Raw genomic sequence first — 23,373 nt, forward strand, 5'->3', positions numbered from 1 at the left:
CAGGAAGCCAAGCCAATACAAAGCGAAGTACGAAACGAAAATTTGAAATAATCGATATTTGCATTCGCTTATAGGTAGATCAACGATAACATCGACGATCCTGGTGCCACCTTCTAACACCGCCTTCGTGCGTGTTTATCACGAAGGCTGTGCCAATAGTTAAAGTATTTAAGAAATGAGCAATAGAACGAGACGAATTGTAAATTTAACTGTATTACGCTCAACTTTGCGTAAAAGCCGGACACTGTAAAAATCCGCCTGGACCCCGGACAAAGAGGTAAAAAGGAGGACATGTCCGGATTAATCCGGACGTCTGGTCACCCTATATTTAACCGTATATTCCATTGTGTTGTCCGCAGCTCGTGGTCTCGCGGTAGTGTTCTCACTTCCCGAGCACGGGGTACCGGATTCGATTCCCGGCTGGGTCAGGGATTTTCACCTCCCTCGAGATGACTGGGTGTTGTTGTGTCGTCTTCATCATCATCATTCATCCCCATTACGGTCGGAGGAAGGCAACGGCAAACCACCTCCATTAGGACCTTGACTAGTACGGCGGTGCGGGTCTCCCGCATCGTTCCCCTACCCTCTGCTCAAGAAGCATGGGACTTCATTTCCATTCCGTTGTTTGGGTATGCGATGAATTTCGTCTTGATATCGGTTGGTGATTGACCCATTTGCTAATTACGTCCATTTCTTGTTCGTTTTAGTGGGATTTTGCCCTTTCAAATATTTCTTCAGCAGAACGCAAATTCTAAACTGACTTGGTGACAGTACTCGACTGTTTTGCAATATTTTTAAGGACTTCTCATTTCCTCTTTTTAGTGTTCGGTATGTTGGCGGGATACGTACAGATATGTTTTTTTTTATGTTATGACACACAGTCTTATGAATAGTACCAATATTCCGATGCCTCGTTGACGGTTTGTCTTGAATCCATTGTCATTGTTAGTATTGAGACTAACGCACACACAAACATATACACACGCAAGCAATAGGCTATCGCAGCGATCAATCTCCGATGTGTGACTTGCACTTCTGAACAGACTGAAACTTCAGTGCTCGCTGGGCCACATCATCATTTTCGTCGTCCTTCCGCACAGACTTTTGGTAGTGGTTTATTGATTTTGTTGTAAATACATCCATTTCACCTCTATTCATGTGAAAAGATGTCTCTGAATTATGCACCATGATATGATAAAATAAAATATAATGCCATATTTCTGCATATTAGTGTGAAATAAGAATCATATCCATATTACGCATAGAGCTTTCGCACCATTTTCGTCATTTGGCAAGTTTTAAACAAATTCCGTTTACACAGCACCTCTACCAACGCGTTTATTGTCCTATATGTGGTCGGTAGCGTTGGTGTATTACGCTGATGAGAGACAGTACTCAGCAGGCGGAGAATCACGTAAGAACTTCTGTGTCAAAAGTGAGACTGAACCTGTGTTAATACTGGATGTAAGGATGATTATACCAAAGAAAAGCAGATGGCATAGAACGTGTGAACCCACTGACTGGATGATCGTATCATACCGAATGGCCTCAAATGATGCCCAAAAGTCATAGCCCGCTTACTGAAGACTATTTCTAAAAAGTACGAAAATTAAGCTCTACTGTGCATGTCGACCTCCACTCCAGTGTGCAACAGAGAAACGATGGTCTCCGAAAGCGCTATTTGACAGGTTGTACCCTGGACTACACGAATCACATGTAGACATTGTGTTGCGAAACAAATGCTGTGCAAAAGAATAACGCAAAAATTCACTGCTCCATCCTTTCGACTAAGGTGGAAGTGCTCCTAACAAGAAATTCATCTAGTAACATCCAATTCGGCAGGGTGTCATTTTTCGGGTCGGTGGGGGTGGCCGTGCGGTTCTAGGCGCTACAGTCTGGAACCGCAGGACCGCTACGGTCACAGGTTCGAATCCTGCCTCGGGCATGGATGTGTGTGGTGTCCTTAGGTTAGTTTGGTTTAAGTAGTTCTAAGTTTTAGGGGACTGATGACCTCAGAAGTTAAGTCCCATAGTGCTCAGAGCCATTTGTCATTTTTCGGCTCCAGACCACTCACCAGAGGTAACTATAATTTCAAGTACAATCAAACTGGCTGCACAGTTCACCAAGAGACTGCATGAACCTCGCCGTAGCCTTGAGATTAAAGAGTTTAGATAGGTTTCGATCGCACATTCCTTACCCGATAGCCAGCTGATCGCTACACATTGAATTCCATTGTTATCGAGAAAAAAAATACTGAAAAGTCCATAGCGGTCTTTTAATAGTTAACAAATGTGTTTGTTTCCGTTTTCCTTCTAGTGTGCTGGTGTTACCTGAGTCGTTTGTTTTCCATTGTAGGGTACTGGATTCCACCCAGAATGTGGGTGTGCGCAATTCATTAAGCGAGTTGATAGTCGACGGAAAGCATTTATCTCGTTGCCTTTCTCCGAGCATACAATTCTGAAAATTTCGCTTTGGAAATTAGTCGCGTGATGTGCCAAGTACGTAGCTTACATACGAAAAGCGCCCCTCGAAATGAATGTTTACAGTCTTCATAAATCTTTGTAGCTGTTGTTGTTTGGAACTGTGACGTGATAAAACGTCAGAATTCATAAACTTTTCAGTTACAAAGTCAGTTATTTTGTCTTTTATTTCGAACAGTCTCTCAGTCATGCAAGTTCTCTTTTCATCTGTCAATTAATACACGTGATGTTTCACGTTGTGTGGATAATTATTAACATTTGTGCTTTCATGTATTTTCCAATATATTATAGAAGACTATAATGATCCAAAAAAAAGAGGAAAAAGAAAAATGCTGCTCGAGATGTTTTGAGAGTGGAAACTGGTGCCACGGTGTAACATAACCACATTAGCACCTAAACAGTGCATATGACAACTTCTTGTATAGCACATCAGCCATCCATTTCTGGAGGAATTACACTCTAGTCTTTAAATTACTGTATTCCTCTTTTCACGAGCCGCCAAACAAAGTTAAAAGGAAAATAGTCCCGGCTCGTGCCATTATTTATCAAAAATTTTGTCACTGTGGCATGAACTGTATCCGCGTTATTATACTTGCTAACGTGACTTGGATCGCAGTGTATATGCGTACTCCCTCTCGATATTTTCTTCTCTACATAGACTCACTCTCGTTGTCTGTCCAAACAGAGCCCTTCCGTGAAATTTGCAAGTAGCCGACTGCAACATATGGCATATTAGCCTAGCAGCGGCGTAAGGGAATCGCTTTGGCGCATTAAGCAGCTGCATACTAAACTCCCCTCTTATGGTAACGCCATTGTGACTCCCGCTAAGCTGTCACCCAATTCGTCACTAATGCCATCTGCGGGAGGCGTGTTCCTGCAGTTACCGACTAATTGGATAGGACTGTACATGACTTATGTCAGTAGAGGATGGCATACGGTTCCACTCTGCCTTCTAGTACTATCGCACGTATTCTTTAACAAGGTCGCCAGATGGAGAAGGCCTACTGTACGCGGCCGCAGAGGTAAGGAGAGGAGTCAGATGCATATTTCACCAACCTTTAGTTGCAAATAAACTCATTTCAACTTCGCCCTGTCTGTTAGTAATATTGCCAAGTCGTTCCAGTGAATATAGACCAAATAATAGACAATGGAAAATAATTTGGATGCAGAGAAGTTTGGTTTTGGAAGAAATGCAAACTCGAGAGATACACTAAAACTCTTGATAAATTTGGCAGAGAGATTGACTAAAATGAGGAGACGTACGCAAGTGTTTTATAGACCTGGAAAAACATTTTACAATGTGGCTCATGTTAAGCCTACAACTATAATGAGGGAAATCAAAGTGAAGTAGAAAAGCAGGCGAGTTATAAACACATTATATTTAAATAAAAGAAGCAGCAGGGAAAGAGAAAGTACCAACACGACTAAATGACGAAAAGAAATAGTACAGAGCTGTTGCCTGTCTCCTACTCTTTGAGAATGTAATTGAACTGTACCCACTAGAGCCGGCCGGAGTGGCCGAGCGGTTCTAGGCGCTTCAGTCAGGAACCGCGCGACCGTTACGGTCGCAGGTTCGAATCCTGCCTCGGGCATGGATGTGTGTGATGTCCTTAGGTTAGTTAGGTTTAAGTAGTTCTAAGTTCTAGGGGATTGATGACCTCCCATAGTGCTTCGAGCCATTTGATTTTGTACCTACTAGATGATAAAGGGATAAAAATGGGGAGGACAAATATATAGTGTTTGAAGTTTGCAGACGACGTGGTCCGTGTGGAAATGGATAAAGAAGTCTCAGGGGAAATAGGAAGGTTCATTGAAGCCAAAGGAGAGAATATGGAATGAAATGAAAGTCAATACAAAGAAAGCAAAAGTAATGGCACTACGAGGAAATAAAGACATAAATGTAATGCTAAATGAACAAATGTTAGAAAATGTGCTGCATAGTGTTTAATACCTAGCTGTACAGAAATTAAAATCACGATAGCATTAGTGAACGAGGCGGCTTGTACAAAAAAAAGTATAGAGTTCTGCAACAATATGGATAAACATTTTTGTGTTCTTCTGTATGATGCTGAAACGTGGACACTGAGCAAGCAAGATAGAGATACACTGGAGGCTTTTGAAATGTGCATGGGGCAAAGAATGGAAAAAAGTAGGGTTGACGGATAGCGTGAAAAACGACGAGCTACTAAGAACAGTGGGAAGGCAGAGACCATTTCTTACTGAAATAAAGGGAAGGAAAAGGAATTCGGTAGGAACTATATTGAGAAAAAGTAGAGACTTACAAAAACAGATTCGAATGGCGTGCCCGAGCACGGGGTCCCGCGTTCGATTCCTGGCAGGGTCAGGGATTTTCAGTTGCCTCAAGATGACTGGGTGTGTGTGTTGTCGTCATCGTTTCTTCATCATTCATGAAAATGGCGAGATTGGACTGAGCAAAGGTTGGGGCTTTGTAAGGGCGCTGATAACCGCACAGTTGAGCGCCCAACAGACCAAACATCGTCATCGACATCATCATCGAATGGTGTGTGGAGAGGAAGATGGGGCGAAGAAGAAAGAGATTTGAGAGCTTGGACGATTTTCTGGATAGCAGCACATACTGTAGCATAAAGAAGGAAGCCATAAATATAGACGCTAGTGACCTGTTAATACAACAGAAAACACAAAACTGTTAAATAGACCTACATATAATTGGTCCGATACCATAAAAGTAAATTATTCGAACATATGTGAATTTTGAGCAAAGAACCAGAAATAGACAATGAGTCTCTTTCTCTGCATAATATCCCACGAATTTACATTTTAGTTTGCTGCAGTCTTTGGCATAGTAATGTGAATAGATTTTCGACTCGTGTCCTTATCGCTTCCATTCCTGATGCTAAAAGGGGTTTTATTTTCAGTCGATAAAGTGGGCCATACAAGCATAAAATTTCAGAATACTCTGTCGATAAATTTATTCGAGAGAGAGAGAGAGAGATAGATAGATAGAGAGAGAGAGATAGGGGGAGAGAGAGAGAGAGAGAGAGAGAGAGAGAGAGAGAGAGAGAGAGAGAGAGAACCATCTACTGGTACCACTATTACAACCATAGATGTTTCCGAGTGTGACAGTAACAAGTGATAAATGTGAGAACCACAAACAACTTGCCGAAATCAGTTCTCTGCAAAAACATTTTAAATTCATTCTGTCGTATTGTGGAACTAATTTCGGCCATCACTTACCAGGCTGCAGAGCGAAGACTGGCACAGACAGTCTCTACGCCAGAAAACATCACCACTTCATCTCCCAGAAGTCTTAGACGAAAATCATCCTTTATTTCCTGTCAAGTTAATTATTAGTGATGCATGCACAACATTTCAACACCAAGCACTAACATTTCAAGTTCACGCCTTGCGCTGTCACAATTTCAGTGTGATGCTTGTACGAGCTCAGTCCCTCGTGAGAAGAACTATGTGCATTAAATTAGTTTTAAATAGGATTAGAAAGGAAGCGAGAATTAACTTACGTCAGTTTAGAAGTGATCATGTCTCGTCGGTCTCTAGACTGATTATTTCGATTAAGGACTTCAGGACTCTACAAACAATGCTTGAAATTACGCATGTGGTGACCATCCGTTATCAAAGATGCGTATCTTCCCAGTGTATGAATTAATTGGGCTACATAGATTAATCGAAATTGCGAGGGTATATGAAAGGAAATGTCCCACAATTGTCATTAACTTTCGCTCCAATTTCACTGAAGAAATTGCTTAAGGATTTGGAAAATGCTGTGGCAGGAGACCAGAGACGACTGTCTTTTCTCGCTCCAAAACTTCAGTCGTTGAAGAGAGAAGGAAAATTGGTTTGGGCGAAGCTTCATTAAGAACGATGAAACACGGGTTTGTGTGTTCACTCCAGCGGCCAAAGAGGAACTCCGTGATATGGAAACATCCTTGTTCGCCGCCGCTAAGCAATTATAAGTTAATCTCTCTGCAGTCGATGCGATGGCGTTTGTATTTTGAGAGTCAAGCACCAATTATCAGTAAAGTCCAGCGCAGACTCTTGCAATATCACGTGCAGCCATTAAGCAGAAACAACTGGGATAATAATCTGAAGCCTGAGAATTCTGACGGACATTCTCTGATCCAAATCATTTAAACAAAGAAAAGCTTATATCGAAAAGAATGTATGAGCCTTCGTATGGCTGTATCGCCTCTTAAAACATAGTACGATAGTTACATATTTTTGAACCGATGGTATATTTTGAAGAACTGTTTAACCTATCGACTCGGCAGTATAAGTACCAGAATACGTCCAGTTATTGTATAGTCAAATTAAAAATTCAGAACATTATTAATGACACATGTTTCACTTATTGTAGAATAGAAACATTGATTAGCATGCCTTTCGGATTCAAGGAAGTGGTGGAGCTATAATTATTAAAAAAAACGAAATTGTTTGCTTCTGATTCATTTATAACAGAAAAATTTTATTGGTGAATTGAGGTGCAATAAAATACAAAAAATAACTATAAGACGCGGTTTTGCAGACATGACCTGCAAAGACATCATTTCAGAAATAGGCCGGAAAGGTAACATTAAATTTGTCGTAAGGAATTTGATAGCTGCGAACTACAGTGAACAATAAGGGTAACCAGGCGAGGCGATTCCCTTGAGTGGCGTCAGCATTCCTAAACCTTGCTGTGGCTTCCATCTTTGAGAGACGTGCTCTGTGAAGTACAGGACGAACAATGTGCTCTTAGTAGACTGGCATTGCATACTACATATTGGTTTGTTCACTCGGCTCTTGTGCGAGTCATCAAAATGACGTGCCTGCTTCTCTCTTTCTGAGACCTCATGGTCCCACGTGGGACAGTACTGAGATCCTTGCGTCATCCCAGACATGCGGGTCTGCAGCAGTTTTACTATTGTCTTGCTCTGGTCTCGTTATGCGACAGTGTAAAGCGCTGTCTAGGGAAGTCATAGATTTCATTGTGAAAACTGGTAATGATCTCTGTTCTAGTGTGCAATCCTAAATTGTTTTAGCACATTCCATAGGTAGTTAACGTGACAGCCCTCTGGTAATACAGAAGACAACATTGTGAACGCTTCAGCGAAATCTACTTCTGCGTAAAGGTGAGCCAACGCTACTGTGATATCTGCGGTTTGATGTTATGCAACTGTTTGTTGCAACGTATACTCATATTTTTTACCCAACAATAGGGACAGGCAGCTGACCGTCGCCAAGATGTCTAATCATGGATTACGTAGATCCCGTAGTTTAGAGGCCAGTGGCCTCCCAGATGTATTCCATCGAGTTCAGATCAGGCGAATTTGGTGGAGACATCAATTAAGACATCAACGTGAGTTCACTGTCATGTCTCTCAAAGCAATGTAACACAATTCGAACCTTTTGATACGGACAGTTATCCTGCTGGAAGGCACCACCACCATCGATGAAGACACAAGCATGAAGGGGTGGAGGTGCTCCGCGACAGTAGTCACGTAGTTCACAGCTGTCACAGGATTCGTGGAAGCCCAGCTGAATGTCCTGCTCCCAGCAGGCCTTGTTCGTAGCGTGGTGGATGTTCGAAGAGCCGTTTGTGTGGACGACTGCGTAACCAGACGCGACCAACAATCTGGTGTAACAAGAAACATGATTTCTCGGACCAGGCGACACTTTTCCATTGATGTATTGTTCAACTAGATGATGCCATGCCCACCCTACTGCTAACTGTCGAATTCCTAGGGACGGAGTAGATAACACTTGCGAGTGTACTTCCATATGTCGTCAACCATGTGTCTACAACCTGTGCTCGTACATCCATTATCGTAATTCGTAATAACACAGGCACTGCAATTTCATATTTATCCGCCGACACCGATCAAGCGACTTCCAAGTAAAATATACTTATATGACCTGCAGCCGTCTAGAACGAAATTAGAATTATATTAATACCTTCAGCTGCTAACGGGCGTTGATATGTGCAGGGAGGAGACCCTTCAAGAGGGATCATTGCTGATAAAATTATATTAAATAATTTTTCCATTCATAATGTACGGCCGTAGCCAGCTTGGGCATACTGAGGTGGAAGGTGCTGGGCGGAAGACCGTGGTCGGCACCTTCCTGCCACGTCCTCCTCGGTCAGGCTCTAGTCCCACGGGTTGGTTGCGCTGACGAGGGTACGCTACTAGCAAGGCGCGTTGGCGGAATCAACCCTCCAATCAAAGACTAGTCGTGTGATCACGTGGGGACGCGGCTGGGAACGGCGAGAGCGGCTCTCAAACAGCCCCGCGCTCTCTTTGTTTCAGACCTCGGCCCCGAGTAGTCGCTCCTCTAGCCTCTGCCTCTCTCCTCAAACCTCCTGATGAACAGACGGCAACTCTTCTTGGTGCTGCTCAGCCCTACGTAGGCACCCACGTACAGGTATAAACTGGGTCCATTCCAACTTCATTACTTTTCATTTTACCACGCCCACCGCTCCTGACCTCTATCCTGACGAACAGATATATATAAACGGGGACAGGTGAAAATGTGTGCCCCGACCGGTACTTGAACCCGGGATCTCCTGCTTACATGGCAGACGCTCTGTCCATCTGAGCCACCGAGGGCACAGAGGATAGCGCGACTGCAGGCACTATCTCGCGCACGCCTCCCGCGAGATCCACATTCTCACCTTGTATGTCCACACACTACATTTGTAGTGCCCCACCCCAACACACTAACTACTCGTGGAAGACATTCTTACCAAGTCCCGTAAGAGTTCGGGGAATATGTGTGCATCCGCACAGAAGAAGAAGGTCATGGTCGGTATTGCCAGAACTATATACTTATAGGTGTCTGGCGACCGCTCGGGATTAGCGGGAAATCCGGGTTCGAGTCCCGCTCCAGCAAAAAATTCTCACTGTCGCCATTCCATTATACAGGTAATGGTTTTCTATATTCGCAACTATGGATACATTTTTTGTACTTACTTTGCTGTTGAGCCCTATGTTCAACAGTGCACAATGAATGGTATGCTTCGAAATATTATTGCCTACATCTGAAGTGTACTCTTTCGTCAGAGCTAGAGAGCCTGCATAGAAAGAGAGGGAGGCCAATGAAGATGTCAACGCTGATTGGCTGAGAGCTTAGGACGCCGCGTTTTTACCTTTTCTATGATTACTGTGGTTGGAGTAGTGTGCGCGGTGCTGTCGTAGGGTTATTTTAATGCTCCCAATACTGTATCATGGGATATTTGCACGTAGAAATACAAGAAGTCTTGTTGCTCTTATACATGTCCTTTGTCGGTTCATTTTATATAATATAACATTGGTAAAAGAATTGTGTTGTAACTGGAATCTTTGGCGGGATGCTGCACCATATTTTTCACACGAAGTTTTGTAAATTAGATATTTGTTGAGGAGGGGTTTAATGAATGTAAGTAATATGACTTACAAAATTTTAAGGATAATAAAGAGCACTTCCAGTTAGTTCCTCTATTGACTTTAAAAATTGCAGCAAAGGTAAGTTCAAGTCGGTAATATTTCCAATACATGAAGAAAGATGCAAATGTTGGGCAGTTGAAATGAACCTGTAGGACGGGAATCGTAAATGCGGTCTGTGGAAACCGACAATTTCTCCATTCTTTATGCGAAGTGTACGTATTTTGTACTGCTATATGGCATTAGTAATGTCTAATCAATAATATTTCGTTGTAACCTCGGTTGTTGCAAGACTATTCAGTGCTGCAGTGAACAATTTGTAAAATGCTAGCAGAAGAAGCAGTAGAAAAGCCACATATTTTCTACCAAACAGTTATCGCACGATGACTGTAGCAATTGAGTTATTTAGGTTATTCCTTTAGTGCGTAACACATTATGTCTCATAAGTAATGAATAGCCATATAGGAATGATATGCGCTCTAGTAATGTACCAAATAACAAACGAGATGTGGTGCTTTGGTGTCACTTATCAGGTTGATGTAATTTATAGCCGTTGGGCGACTGCATTTCACGTTGCTACGCTACCTAATTCTACATCCCGTGCGCGGTCTGGAGAAAACATCACGGCCACCCGATTATTGGACGCTCTGTATACGTAAAAAGGATCGACAAAAATATGGAAACACCGAAAACACAGCAACTTTACCGTGCCTGATACGACATAGGAAACCTGTTGGCGTTCGAAACAGCTTCCACTCGTCTCGGAATGGATAAACACGGCTCCTCCACGGTCTTCAGGGGAATCTTGTACCATTCTTCTTGCAAAATAGTGGCAACTTCAAGTAATAATCATGCAAGTGGATAGAGATAACGCACCCTTCTCTCCAGAGTAGACCACAGAGGCTCAATAATATTGAGATCTGGTGGCAGTTGGCCAGGAAAGATGCGACAATTCATCCTCGTGGTCATAGAATCAGTCCTTGACGATGCGAAATATGTGGATATGGGCCCTATCGTACCGGAACACAGCGTCGCCACTGGGGAACGAACGTTGTACCATAAGATGGATCTAATCAGTCAAAATAATCAGTCACATAATCTTTGACATTAATGCGACATTGTAGAGCGGGCTCATGGAATACCACGATATGGATGCCCAAATCATCACCAAACCCCCGCCATGTTTCAACTGGGACATAAAATATGTCAGAAATTGGAGAAAATATGAAATAAGACTCATCCCACCAAATGACTTTTTTCCATTGCTCCATGTACAGGTTTTATGGCTTCATCACCTCATTTTCCTGTGACGGACATTTGCATCACTGAGGAGTGGTTTTTGAAACCAACCTCGCCCATCAACTCGCTGTTTATAGGTCTCCCTTCGTGTTGGGTTCGCGAATGCAGCTGTCGTCCTCTCATTTTCGTCACGATACTCTTCAATGACCGCCTGACAGCGACACTGAGCACGTACTTTCGCCGACGTTGTGACTTAGCGGATAATGTTTCTCCATATTACCTGTATCCAGTATAAATTCTTCGGTAGGGTGCCTCTTGAAACACCCAAACACGTCGTCTTTCGTGGCTACGGTAGCACCCATCATACGAGCACCAACAGTTTTACCATTTTAGAATTCACTTAGCTCCGATATAACGCATTCACAACTACACAGAACATTGTTCTGCCCACGACTAACACTTGCAACGTATTGAGGACATTGCACAGGTGCTATTCGTGGCCAAGATACAACATTGCAACCTGCAGGCATACTAGTATCTGCATTTATGTTCGAACAAGCGTTTCTCGCGAAGTTTCCATATTTTTGTCCAAACTCTGTAGGTTCTCTAGTCAGATCTGTCACAGATCGCTGCTCATCCCGCTTCACAGAGAGAGCAGGCCTCTGACCACCAAGTTCTGTTATCAGACATGGACATCTGGCACAGTGTCGCCTACTCGTGGTTTCACCACCCTTCAACCACTTTCCATAGTTGCTCACGACAGTAACACGGGAAGAGCCGGCCAGCATCACTGTATCCGAGATCTTTGTTCCCAGGCATCGGGCCATAAAAATCTGCTCTTTGTCAGAGCCGCTTCTGTTAGTAGTTTCCCTATTTGTGGCGCGTTTCGGTGCTGGAATGATACCTCATCTGTCTGTGATCCACTCGTACACTCTCCGTACCGCGTCACGTGCCCTCAACACAACCAGCTAGTATTCATCCTCACCGTGGATAGTGGTCATAATATTCTGCCTCATCAGTGTATACGACGGTTATGATTATGATGCGACTGAACTGATATATAATGGTAGTATTGTAGAAACAATACTCAGGTCCTGCAACTTAGGCGACGGTCATTTCCTTCGTTTGTTAATTAGCATATTTATTTCGATTAGTTTTGCTTTTTCTTAAGTCATATAAAATCTGTTATATTTAGGAAAAATACCTATTATGAAACATTCTGATAGATTAAAACAATGTACCGGACCGAGACACGTGTTCGAGGCTTTTGCCTTTCCCGGGCAAGTACTCTACCGACTGCGCTACACAAGCACGACTCACGACCCGTCCTCACAGCTTCACTTTCGCCAGTACGTCATCTTCTACCCTCCAAACTTCACAGAATTTATCTGCGGAATTTGCGAGATTAGCACACGTAGAAGAAAGGATGTTGCGGAGACATGACAGGAGAACTTCTGTGAAGTTTGGAAAGTAGGAGATGAGGTACTGGCGGAAGTAAAGCTGTGAGGACGGGTCGTGAGCCGTGCTTGGATACCCCAGTCGGTAGAGCACTTGTTCGCGAGAGGCAAACATCCCGAATACGAGTCTCGCTCCGGCACACAGTTTTAATCTACCAGGAAGTTTCATATCAGCGCACATGCCGCTGCAGAGTGAAAATTTCATCCTGGTATACCTATTATGTTTTTTTATCTAAATTTGTGCCCTTACTATCCAACCATAAGCTCTACAAATAAACGCAATTCGTTTCTTGGTATTAATATCTTCATCATTACATTTCAAGTATATTACCGGTGTTTCAGTATAGCCAGCCAGAAATACAGTATTTTTACTTCCGGTTTGAGTTCCACAGTAGAATTCATAAGAAATGATAGCAGTCCAAACGAGATGAGCAAACAATTACCATCAAGAATCAGGCCTTCCGTGGTCGTGCATTTCAGAGCAATGCCGAGGTTATTCCTATAATAGGAACGTGCCGATTTGTTGGCGATCATTATCTAATCAAGTTAAGTGCTCCGCCTCGAATGAACTCTTCTTTCACAGTGGGAAGCAAACTGCCACAGACTTGTGCATTACACCTTTTTAAGTGTCGGAAGTAAACTCCAGTTTTGAGTGTAACTTGGAGAATTTTTAAATTGGGTGTGTATTTTATAATTACGAGCTATTGACTAAGGTAGGCCACGCTTAATTCTAGCTATGGGGATGACTGACGAAACTACGCAGTACACACCACTATTAAAAATAAATAAATAAGTAAATAAATGTAAGAATAAAAAATACCCACATCAACACCTCTACGAATTCTATATCTCCTCTTTACTACTAGTGAAACTATTGTCATGTGACACATACTGATAATATTTTCGCTTTCTCATTAATAAGCGTTTCATTAGCTTTTCCACGCGGTTATACGAGGAATAATTTAAGTATGTTGAACTCGTAGTTTTTAAGTGCAGTTGCATGAGTAGGAGTAAAAAATAATTTGTTCATTAATATTAACGCAGATCACGTATCCATATTTTGTTAACTGACTCGTTTTACATCATATCGACACAATAGTATTAGTAATCTGTGTCTGCATTTGTTGCAGCAACTACGTCAGAAAGATGGCGGCGCCTCCAGCGGTGATCACTCGTCCGCTTCAAAGCCGGATCTCAACGAAGCTGTCAGGTGAGGACCAAATTGGGAGACCGCTCCCTTTATCATTTTTACCTCTTAGTCCAATATTGGCGTCATCTGTCGGAAAGCTATACAGGCTCGTTGTTTCTTCCTATCGACAATATAGACTGATATCATATTTCATAGAAATTGAGTTATTACGTGGAGAACACATTATTGGTGTTTTTATGATACTCCTAGCAAAAGAAATTGTAAGTTCTCACACATCGTCGTCATAGAGGTCAGTGCAGAGTGAGTACTATCTTATTCAATTAGATATGTATAACGGCTGTTGCTTCCTCGGTCGAACCTTCCTTGAACTCGTTTATTGGGATAGGAGCGAACGTAAATTAGAATGGCGAATCGTGATTTGAACCAGAATTGTCAGGTGTTCCGGATGCGCCACTTTTAAAGCCCACCGTCGCATTCTCTCTAAAACTACATATGTTAACGGAATATTATGAATACCCACCTTTGCCACGCAAAACAGTTCAGATAGTTGTGACGTCGGATATACTAGCATTTGATACATTGTAGAAGGTGTTATGCAAATGACCAAACGCTGATTGCAGTACTGCCGTCACCAACCGAGGTGGTTAGCACAATGAACTCGCATTCGGATGGACGACGTTTCAAATCCCCGTCCGGCCATCCAGATTTAGGCATTCCGTGATTTCTCTAAATCGATCGGGCAAATGCCGGGATGGTACTTTTGAAAGGTCACGGCTGATTTCCTTGCCCATCTTTGAAATACGAGGGTCGTCCACAAAGTAAGTTCCGTTTCTATTTCTATCCGCGGCAGCTCTACGATCGCAGTTCCGAGCATGCGCGGCAATTTCTCTGACTCAAGGATAAGACATGTACTGATGAACTGGTTCACACAATTGAAGAGAAGATTAAGCACAACCGTAAGTTTACACTTAGTGCCCTTGCTATGGAAGTTCCGCAAATTTCACGATCACTAATTCATGAAATTGTTACTGAAAAACTGAAATTTCGAAAACTTTGCTCACTTTGGATACCCAATATTCTTACTGAACAACACAAAAAACAACGGATGAACAGTGCACTTCAGTTTTTGACACGCTACTATGCAGAGGGCGATGGTTTTCTTTCTCGGACAGTCACGGGGGGATGAAACTTGGGCATCGTACGACACCCCAGAAACAAATTGGTAATCAGTGGAATGGAGGCACACTTCATCCCCAACGAAGGTTAAGCCTAAGCAAATCTTGACACCTCGAAAAGTCAGGTGCACGGTTTTTTTGGGCAGAAGAGGCATTTTGCTGATTGATTTCTTACCACGAGGCCAAACAATCAATGCACATGGTTACTGCGAGACCATTAAGAAATTGCTCCGCGCAATACAGAACAAGCGCCGAGGATTACTGTCAAAAGGTGATGTTTTTTTTCCACGAAAACGTCCAACCTCTCATGGCGAATGTGACCAAAGAACTCTTACGGGTATTTCACTGGGACCCGTTTGATCATCCTTCGTACAGCCCGAACCTCGCTCCTAGCGACTTTCATCTCTTCTTACACCTTAAATCTGTCCTTGGTGGTCAACACTTCAACGATGATGACGAACTGAAAGAACATATTATCACATGGTTGAATACACAGGCGGCAACCTTCTATGAAGAAGGCATACAAAAACTTGTACCACGCTATGACATGTGCCTACAGAATTTCAGAAGTTATGTAGAAAAGGTGGTTTAAGAGTTGTAGATTTTTTTGCAATAAATATTATTTCTGTATCTGTTCACGTTTGTTTTATACAACCAAACGGAACTTACTTTGTGGACGTACCTCGTATACCAACCTTGTGCTGTGTCTCTAATGACCTCGATGTCGGCGGGACTTCAAACTTCAATCTTCCTTCCTTCCATACTATTACTATAGATTTCAAGAGAACGGTTTACGAAGTCTAAGCTTTTGGTAGACAAGCTTGAACCACGTGACTGTTCCATAAATTAAATAACCTTATTTTGAACTTGGGGAGTGGACAGTTGCCCTGCTTGATAAATGTCATCCAGTGGAGAGGACAACAGTTTCAGTTGGGCTACCAGTGCTCTGAAATAAAACGTCTATGAGGCTTTCGTGCTGCTTTCTGTAAAACCGGTGGTATATATCAGGGAGGTCGATGGGACTGTAATTCTGCCAGAAGCGGCAAAGGACCTGAAAGAGCTGTTGAACACAGTGGATAGTGAAATTTCCCCAGATTAAAACTGTATGCCAGACCGAGACTCGAACTTGGGACATTTGCCTTTCGCGAGCAAGTACTCTACCAACTGAGCTACTGAGCTACCCAAGCACGACTCACGACCCGTCCTCACAGCTTTACTTCCATGAGTACCTCATCTCCTACCTTCCTAACTTCGCAGAAACTCTCATGTGAAACTTGCGAGACTAGTACTCCTGGAAGACGGAAATTGCGGACGGACTTAGCCACAAAGTAGAGTATGTTTCCAGAATGAAATTTTCACTCAGCAGCGGAATATGCGCTGATACGAAAGGCAAAGGTCTCGAGTTCGAGTCTCGGTCTGAGACACAATTTTAATCTGCCATGAAGTTTCATATCAGCGCACACTCCGCAGCATAGCGAAAATCTCATTCTGAAACATTCCCCAGGCTGTGGCTAAGCCATGTCTCTGCAATACCCTTTCTTCCTGTATTGCTAGTCTTGCATGTTTCGCAGGAGAGATTTTGTGAAGTTTGGAAGATAGTGATGAGTTACTGGCGGAAGTAAAGCTGTGATTGAGGGTCGTGAGTTGTGCTTGGGCAGCTCAGTTAGTAGAGCACTTGCTTCCGAAAGGCATAGGTTCCGAATTCGAGTCTCAGACCGGAGAATCAATATTGTATTGAAAAGAGGTTATGAAATGAATACCAACAAAAATATAAGAGATGATCAAAAAGTTTCGTTTTGATGGCGTTGCTGCAGCCTATATGCAATATGGCGCGACTTCGAACGTGCATAATGGGTGAATCACCTAAAACTTTTACCGCAAATATTGCGGAGATGAAAAGTGCTATTGACGTACGGTTTTCACAGAATGGTCTGGTAGTCAGAGCTCGTATTGTTAGCCAATCAACAGATTGTAATAATACTTTGAAAGTTTATTTCTCGTGCAAACATACACTTTTTTAAATGGAACATTGCCTATTGAGAAATCGCTTGGAAACTTTCCTCATGTCAGCACGTTGTAGGTGTCGCCACAGGCGCCAACCTTGTGTGAATGCTCTGAAAAGCTAATCATTTGCATATCACAACATCTTCGTCCTGTCGGTTAAATTTCGCATCTGTAGCACGTGATCTTCGTGGTGTAGCAGTTTTAATGTACAGTAACGTATTTTAGACTCGTAAACTCTGGCAGTAAAACCTAAAGGGTACTTCCCGTTGATCTAGTCAATAAATGTGCTAAGAAGCAAGGTTTCTCTCCACAACTAAAAGAAGAATATAGGAAAATTTTTAATTTATAATTATATCACTCGATTTTTTTTTATCAATTGTGATCAGACTGACAGAGCGTCCGTCCGACTGTTAAGCCCCGTTTTTCTCAGGAAGGGGTGACGTATCAGGTTGAAATGTTACAGAATGACCTCTGTAACCCTTTGGAGGTGTAAAAATGCTAAGGCTCTACGTTAGTGTAGTCAAAAAATGCGGCGATTCATGCACCATATTCTGATACTCGCTAACTTACTCATTTAAACATATAGGATACTTTCCCTTAACGGCCGGCCGAAGTGGCCGTGCGGTTAAAGGCGCTGCAGTCTGGAACCGCGAGACCGCTACGGTCGCAGGTTCGAATCCTGCCTCGGGCATGGATGTGTGTGATGTCCTTAGGTTAGTTAGGTTTAACTAGTTCTAAGTTCTAGGGGACTAATGACCTCAGCAGTTGAGTCCCATAGTGCTCAGAGCCATTTGAACCATTTTTTTTCCCTTAACGTAGAATCATTAAATTTTGCAAGAAGTAAGGTTTCACAGTAGAAGTAAAGGATAAAATCAGAGAATTGTTAATTCATAATTATTCCAAACGAAAAAAAATGTTGTCTCTTTTTATCCGGCTTCAGAATTCGAGTATCTTGTCGATAACAGCCAAAAATAGTCGAGATCCTCGATTCGCGGAAATGTATGTAGTATACATAATGAAATTGGTACGAAATCGTCAGTGCGCGAGTTCTACTCACATCTGACCAATTTTTGTACAAGGTATAGTTTTTCGTTCAGCAGATGAATTAACGCTGAGGAATGTTTGGACATACGTCGTTGTAAAGTGTTATCCGTGGATTTGTATGTATCATAGAAGCGTCAAGCGTTGTACGCAAAAAGTTAATCAATGTGAACAGTCATTCCAGACGAAACGTGAGTAATTTGCCGCGTAAGTAATCATATCAATTACGACTGCACGAGTGATTGCGTGATGCATTCTGCTAATAACAGAATTCTTGTGACTTACGCGGCGTTATGTACGAGACACTGTATGGGTCGAAGCGGCGGTGATGGATTTGTCAGCATGACAGATGAACTGTGTACGATCTGAGTGCGACAGCACAAGGAATTCGTAAAATGTACCTATATGGCGCATGTGATCAATCTCAGCGTTCCATTATCAAGGGGACAGACAAAATTATTGACTTGCAATGAAAAGTTCTGTCGAAGGACTCGTTTTGTAACATCCTGAACGAGAGCAAATTTTTGCCTTCCGTGAAAAGCTTTATCGCATCGTTGTAATACGTGCGAGCATAAAAGACCTTTACAGATCCCGGCGCGATGTCCTGCAATAAAGCACAACCTTCGTTATTGACTGCGTCTATTGTACCGCGGACGACACGTTATAGCGGATCAATAAGCGAACACTTTTCCGAAACACTGCTTCCCCTTTGGCGACTTCATTTCTACCGACAATAGCCGCTGCACTGCGTCGCTGAGAACGAATGTAAATTTTTTTCGCCGCGTTGTCAGTGACTCCCACTTTATTCGACGAGCTGCCGAGCACTTTTTTCCCTGCTGTTTCTCATTTGGAATAACAGCCTTTATTTCGCCACAGCATGACGTTTTGTTTTCATCTTTGCTGCGATACAGTGCTATTGTTTCTGCTCGCTTCTCGCGAGTATTTGTCTTTTGCATGGTTTACCCTTATTTCTCTCATCTCTCGTTTACGAGACCTATTTTTACGGACACGTTCTATGTATTGTAACGTATTTATAACCGCCTATAAGGCTATTAATTACCAGTACACTTGGCCGTGATTTTTCAGCTGTTTGAGGTTTACTCAGTTCCCGCCAAGTTAAAATTTTATTGTAAATAGGATCTCTCGTATTTGCCTTGCAGAAGCGGAAAGAAGAACTGAGAAATTGAATTGTTTAGTAATTGTGGGAACTGCACAAATGGACGATGTCTAAAGTCCTATTTTATCAGGCTAAGTGTAATAGTCGCTGATTAACAGCTGTGTCTTAAATATTTCATTTAATTATGTCTCCAGTCAGAATATTCCACAGAACCATCAGTAAGTGCAGGTCTTTACCTGAACCCTGTGTGAATCGCAGTGAAGCACAAGACTTTAGCACATTAATAATAATAATAATAATAATGTTATTGTTGCGTTATTATGGATTTTCAAAGTTAAAGCTCTTTAGTTTACTGATTTTTTTTCTTTTATAAATTTATGGATGTTTTACGGCCTGTTCTAAGTCTGTTATCGACACATATGACTCACTCATGAAAAAATAACGTACCAGCTATACTTTTCTTTGTTTTTCCAATTCTCTTATTTCTTTGTTTTGTTTTCTTCTCTGCTTTCAGCAGGATTTCCCCATCTTCCATAGCTCGAAGATTTGATATCTGGGCCAGTTATTTCCCCTCGTAACTCTTCAAGAGTTCTGACAATACTTATCTTTATTGTCTCATCCATTCGTTGTGAATGTATGCGGTAATGTAAAATATTTAACATGTTATGTTCTCGCTGCGTTCACAGTTTGTCCCCTAGAAAATGATATGTGATCTTACAAATAACATATATCGATAGTGGCAAGTCATTTAGGTATGTAGGCGTTTTACTGCATTTCATCTTGCACTTGAGAATGGCTGTAAAGCTAAAATCATGATTGTGTGAAATAAATGAATAGTAAGTTAAAGTGAAATGGCGGAAATTTCTTTGAGAAAGTTCGACTTGACCGTGGTCCGCCACGAAGGAACAATCATTAATGGTGCAGATTATTCGTATAGTGCAGGTAGAAGCATTCGGTTTCTGTACAAGATCGCGAGTGTAATACTTCCAAGAACGCCTTCCACCTACCGTCAGTTTTAAGAATTGAAAGTAGTCGACTTCCCTGACTGACACCTTGGCTTGGGACAGAAAAAATTTCACTTTTACAAGAGTCCTGTGTCATAAACTGCAGCCATTAGGTGTTTTTTTTTTACGGGTAAGTGGTAATCTGTTCTCTGAAAGCCATGTGCTGACATTACTGCTAACCCGTCAACTACATTATTTGTATTACGTTCCACGTCTTTCAGAGTATCGCTAGTGTCATCTGCAAAGAGAAAAATTATTGAGTCATCTGATAAATTTAAATGGAGATCATTGATTACAGTATGTCAAGCAACGGACGCAGAACAGTCCCCCGTGACACTCCCTGCTCTGCATGCCCCGGCAAGATTAAAACCTCTTCCTTGTTTGTTGACATGGGAAAACAACCTTTTGCCTCGTACTTTTGAGGCATGAAGTGAATCCGTTGTTGGACTTTTTCCCTAATTCCCTGATGTTACAACTTATGCAAAACTATTGCATGGTCCACACAATATGCCGTAGTGACCAATATATTCACCACACCTGGATGTCATGTAGTTTACATGACAAGTGTTGCACAGAAAATGCTAAAACTTCGGACGTTGCATGCGTTACAAACCACAATGATGGATTAACGGCATAATCCTTACGGCATGGGATAGAGTAAATTCTTATGGAGGGTAGCGATTCTTCTGGAAAAACTGGAATTTTCAGGTAATTACATTTTAACTGGAAAAATCAGGACAATCTAAGTGAATTTCGGGAATTTCATAAAATCTTAGGGACTTTCGCGTTTTTAACTTAGCATTGAATCTAAATTTACTTACTGTTTCAAGGTGTGTTCATTCTGTGGGTATTGTGTGGGATCAGACAACAAGATCCCGCCTTAAATCCCGCAAGAGTTTCCTTGCTAGGACTGCACCATTGGAGGGAGCACCAGAGGCAATTCTTGTTGAAACATGGAAGAGCTCACTGCCCGTAGACGTACCACTAAAAGAACAACTAACTCCTGGCGCAAACCTACGATACCCTGTATGGAGGTGCGTCAACCGCTTAAGAGTGGGCGTCCCCCGATGCAAGAGCAACCTGAAGAAATGGGGAATCCTTCCAGCGAGCGCAGACACCTCTTACGACTGCGGGGCTGAAGAAGATTCAAGCCACCTACTTGTATGCCCCCTCCTGGACAACTTGCGCAAAATACAAGATGTTTACGAAGGAAATGACAAAGCTATCGCGGCTACTATTGTTTGGAAGTGCTCACCGGACACGTAAATGAAATGAATGATTCCATATAAATTATGGATGTTTACAAAACTGCGGTTAAACTACTGTTTATGGCTGATACATAGCTCACCTGAGAGAAAAGTCGTTATTGTGGTATACTATTGCCCCCGCTCACCATTAATTTATCACGAGCTTCTTTGCACCTTTTTCCTCATCACAGAATTTTTTTTTCCAAGTTTGAGTGGCCACTCTGTTTATGGTAACTTGCTTCGAGATCAGCATTCTAATTTTTGCTGCTCTGTTCCGCCTAAGATGAACAGTGGAGTCTGTGCTTTCTCTAAATGTTAATGTAGTCTTTCGATGTCCTCATACGGCCGTTAATGAGAACTCGAAGTGAACGTGTAATTACTCGTTAGCGACATTGTGAAGCGTCCGATTAGGAAAGGAGGACCGACTCCCGGTGCGGTGCTCCGGTCGGAGTGAATGCAGCGTCTCTGGCGACGCGCCGGTGCCGGTTTCGCCATTTGATTTGCCTGCGGCGACAAGTGGCGGGCCGCAGATGAAGCGGGCACGCGGATTGCGCATTGTCCGCCTTATTGTGCGCCGGCACGATCCCACTCGTGCGGCTGGGCCGCGCTCCGCACTATTTATCCGCAAATACCTCCCGGCGCGCACAATGGCCGGCAGATGGCGTGAGTCTAGCGGCCGCCCCGCGCCACGGCTAATGCTATTGTTTCGCCTACCGAGCGCGACTTTTCGACGGCCGAGCACTAGCATGCGCGCGGCTCCGCTCTGCTCTCGTAGCCCCGCCCCGATGTACGAGTGGTCTGCTCACAGCGCAGCCGTCGCCGAGGGGAAGGCTCTGTGTGGGGCCAAGACGTAGCAAAAGATGAAAAGCACACATCGTGACAGCGGAACAGACTATGGCAGACGCCATATTATTATTATTATTATTATTATTATTATTATTATTATTATCATCATTATCATCGTGTTGCCGAATTTATCACTTAGGATCACGCTACAACACTCTTAGGATCACTCTTGCTTTGCTGCCATTCTGTGGCTCTGTGTCGGGCAAGATAAGCCGCCTGTTGAAAAGACACAAGATCAAATCAATCATCAGGCCTCCAATGAAAATCCGTCAATTACTGAGATCAGTTAAAGACGCAGTAGGTCTCAGAACACCTGGAGTCTACGAAATACCTTGTGAGTGTGGCCAGAAGTACATCGGACAAACAGTGCGCACTGTGGAACAACGCAGGAAATAACATGAGAGGTACTATGGATATCCAGAGAAATCTGCGTTAGAAAACGGTCACAACATAAAATTTGACGATATCTCTGTCGTGGCTCGCTTCTGGGGCAGTTTAATAAAGAAAACTATTCAAATAAAAATTACCGCGAACACCCTGAATAGAGACGGTGGCTTGCAGCTCAGCGCTGCGTGGGATCCTGCGATCGCGCGGTTGAAGAGGGCACGTCGAATGCCGACTCAAAACATGCCCATATATGGCAATGTCACGGGCACCAGTGACGTCACAGCCTGCAGCTAGCGTATATAAGGGCGCACTAACAGCCCACTGGCAGTCATAACACTTGACAATGGCCAAGGAGTGCTTGGCTAAAAGCTCGTGTAGTTTTAAGGAATTCACGCTGTTGGAAACCAGAGAATATTTTATTCAATGTTATCGCCGCGAGACTCTGCATTCATACAGTCGCTATTCTGTTGCTTTTGTTCGTCCGTCCACATCCTTCCGACCTTTGTAGTTCTTTCGACCTGAAACCCTTCCAGGCTTTGTATTCTGTTTCGAAATATGTCCCGTTCTAATACGACGGCTTCCGGGCTCTTGAATCTCTCCAGATCTTTCCGCACTTATTTAATCCACATTGTAGTGGTCTACGTGTTCCTGAAGTGATAAAATATTTGTTTGGATAGTCTACTTTTATCCATTCTATACGAATGTCCAAGAAATATCAACCTCCTTTCCTCACGGTCTCTGGAATCCTCTTAGCATTCTGGAAGACTTCTTTGTTGCTCCGAAGCCGTCTGAGTGGAGCTGTAAAAAAAAAAAAAAAAAAAAAAAAAAA

General features: G+C 42.8%; 1 protein-coding gene across 5 annotated transcripts in view; it reads left to right on the top strand.

Moving 5' to 3' along the window:
- The window catches only part of LOC124798621 (COBW domain-containing protein 1-like), a 524,248-nt gene that overhangs the window by 264,913 nt on the left and 235,962 nt on the right, over positions 1-23,373 (top strand). For all 5 annotated transcript variants that reach the window (XM_047262102.1, XM_047262099.1, XM_047262097.1 and 2 more), the window contains exon 6: positions 13,704-13,783. In XM_047262102.1, coding sequence (XP_047118058.1) covers positions 13,704-13,783 — 80 coding nt within the window. The remainder of the gene's footprint in view (positions 1-13,703; positions 13,784-23,373) is intronic.

Source organism: Schistocerca piceifrons, chromosome 5 (assembly GCF_021461385.2).
Source record: "Schistocerca piceifrons isolate TAMUIC-IGC-003096 chromosome 5, iqSchPice1.1, whole genome shotgun sequence".
Lineage (NCBI taxonomy): Eukaryota > Metazoa > Arthropoda > Insecta > Orthoptera > Acrididae > Schistocerca > Schistocerca piceifrons.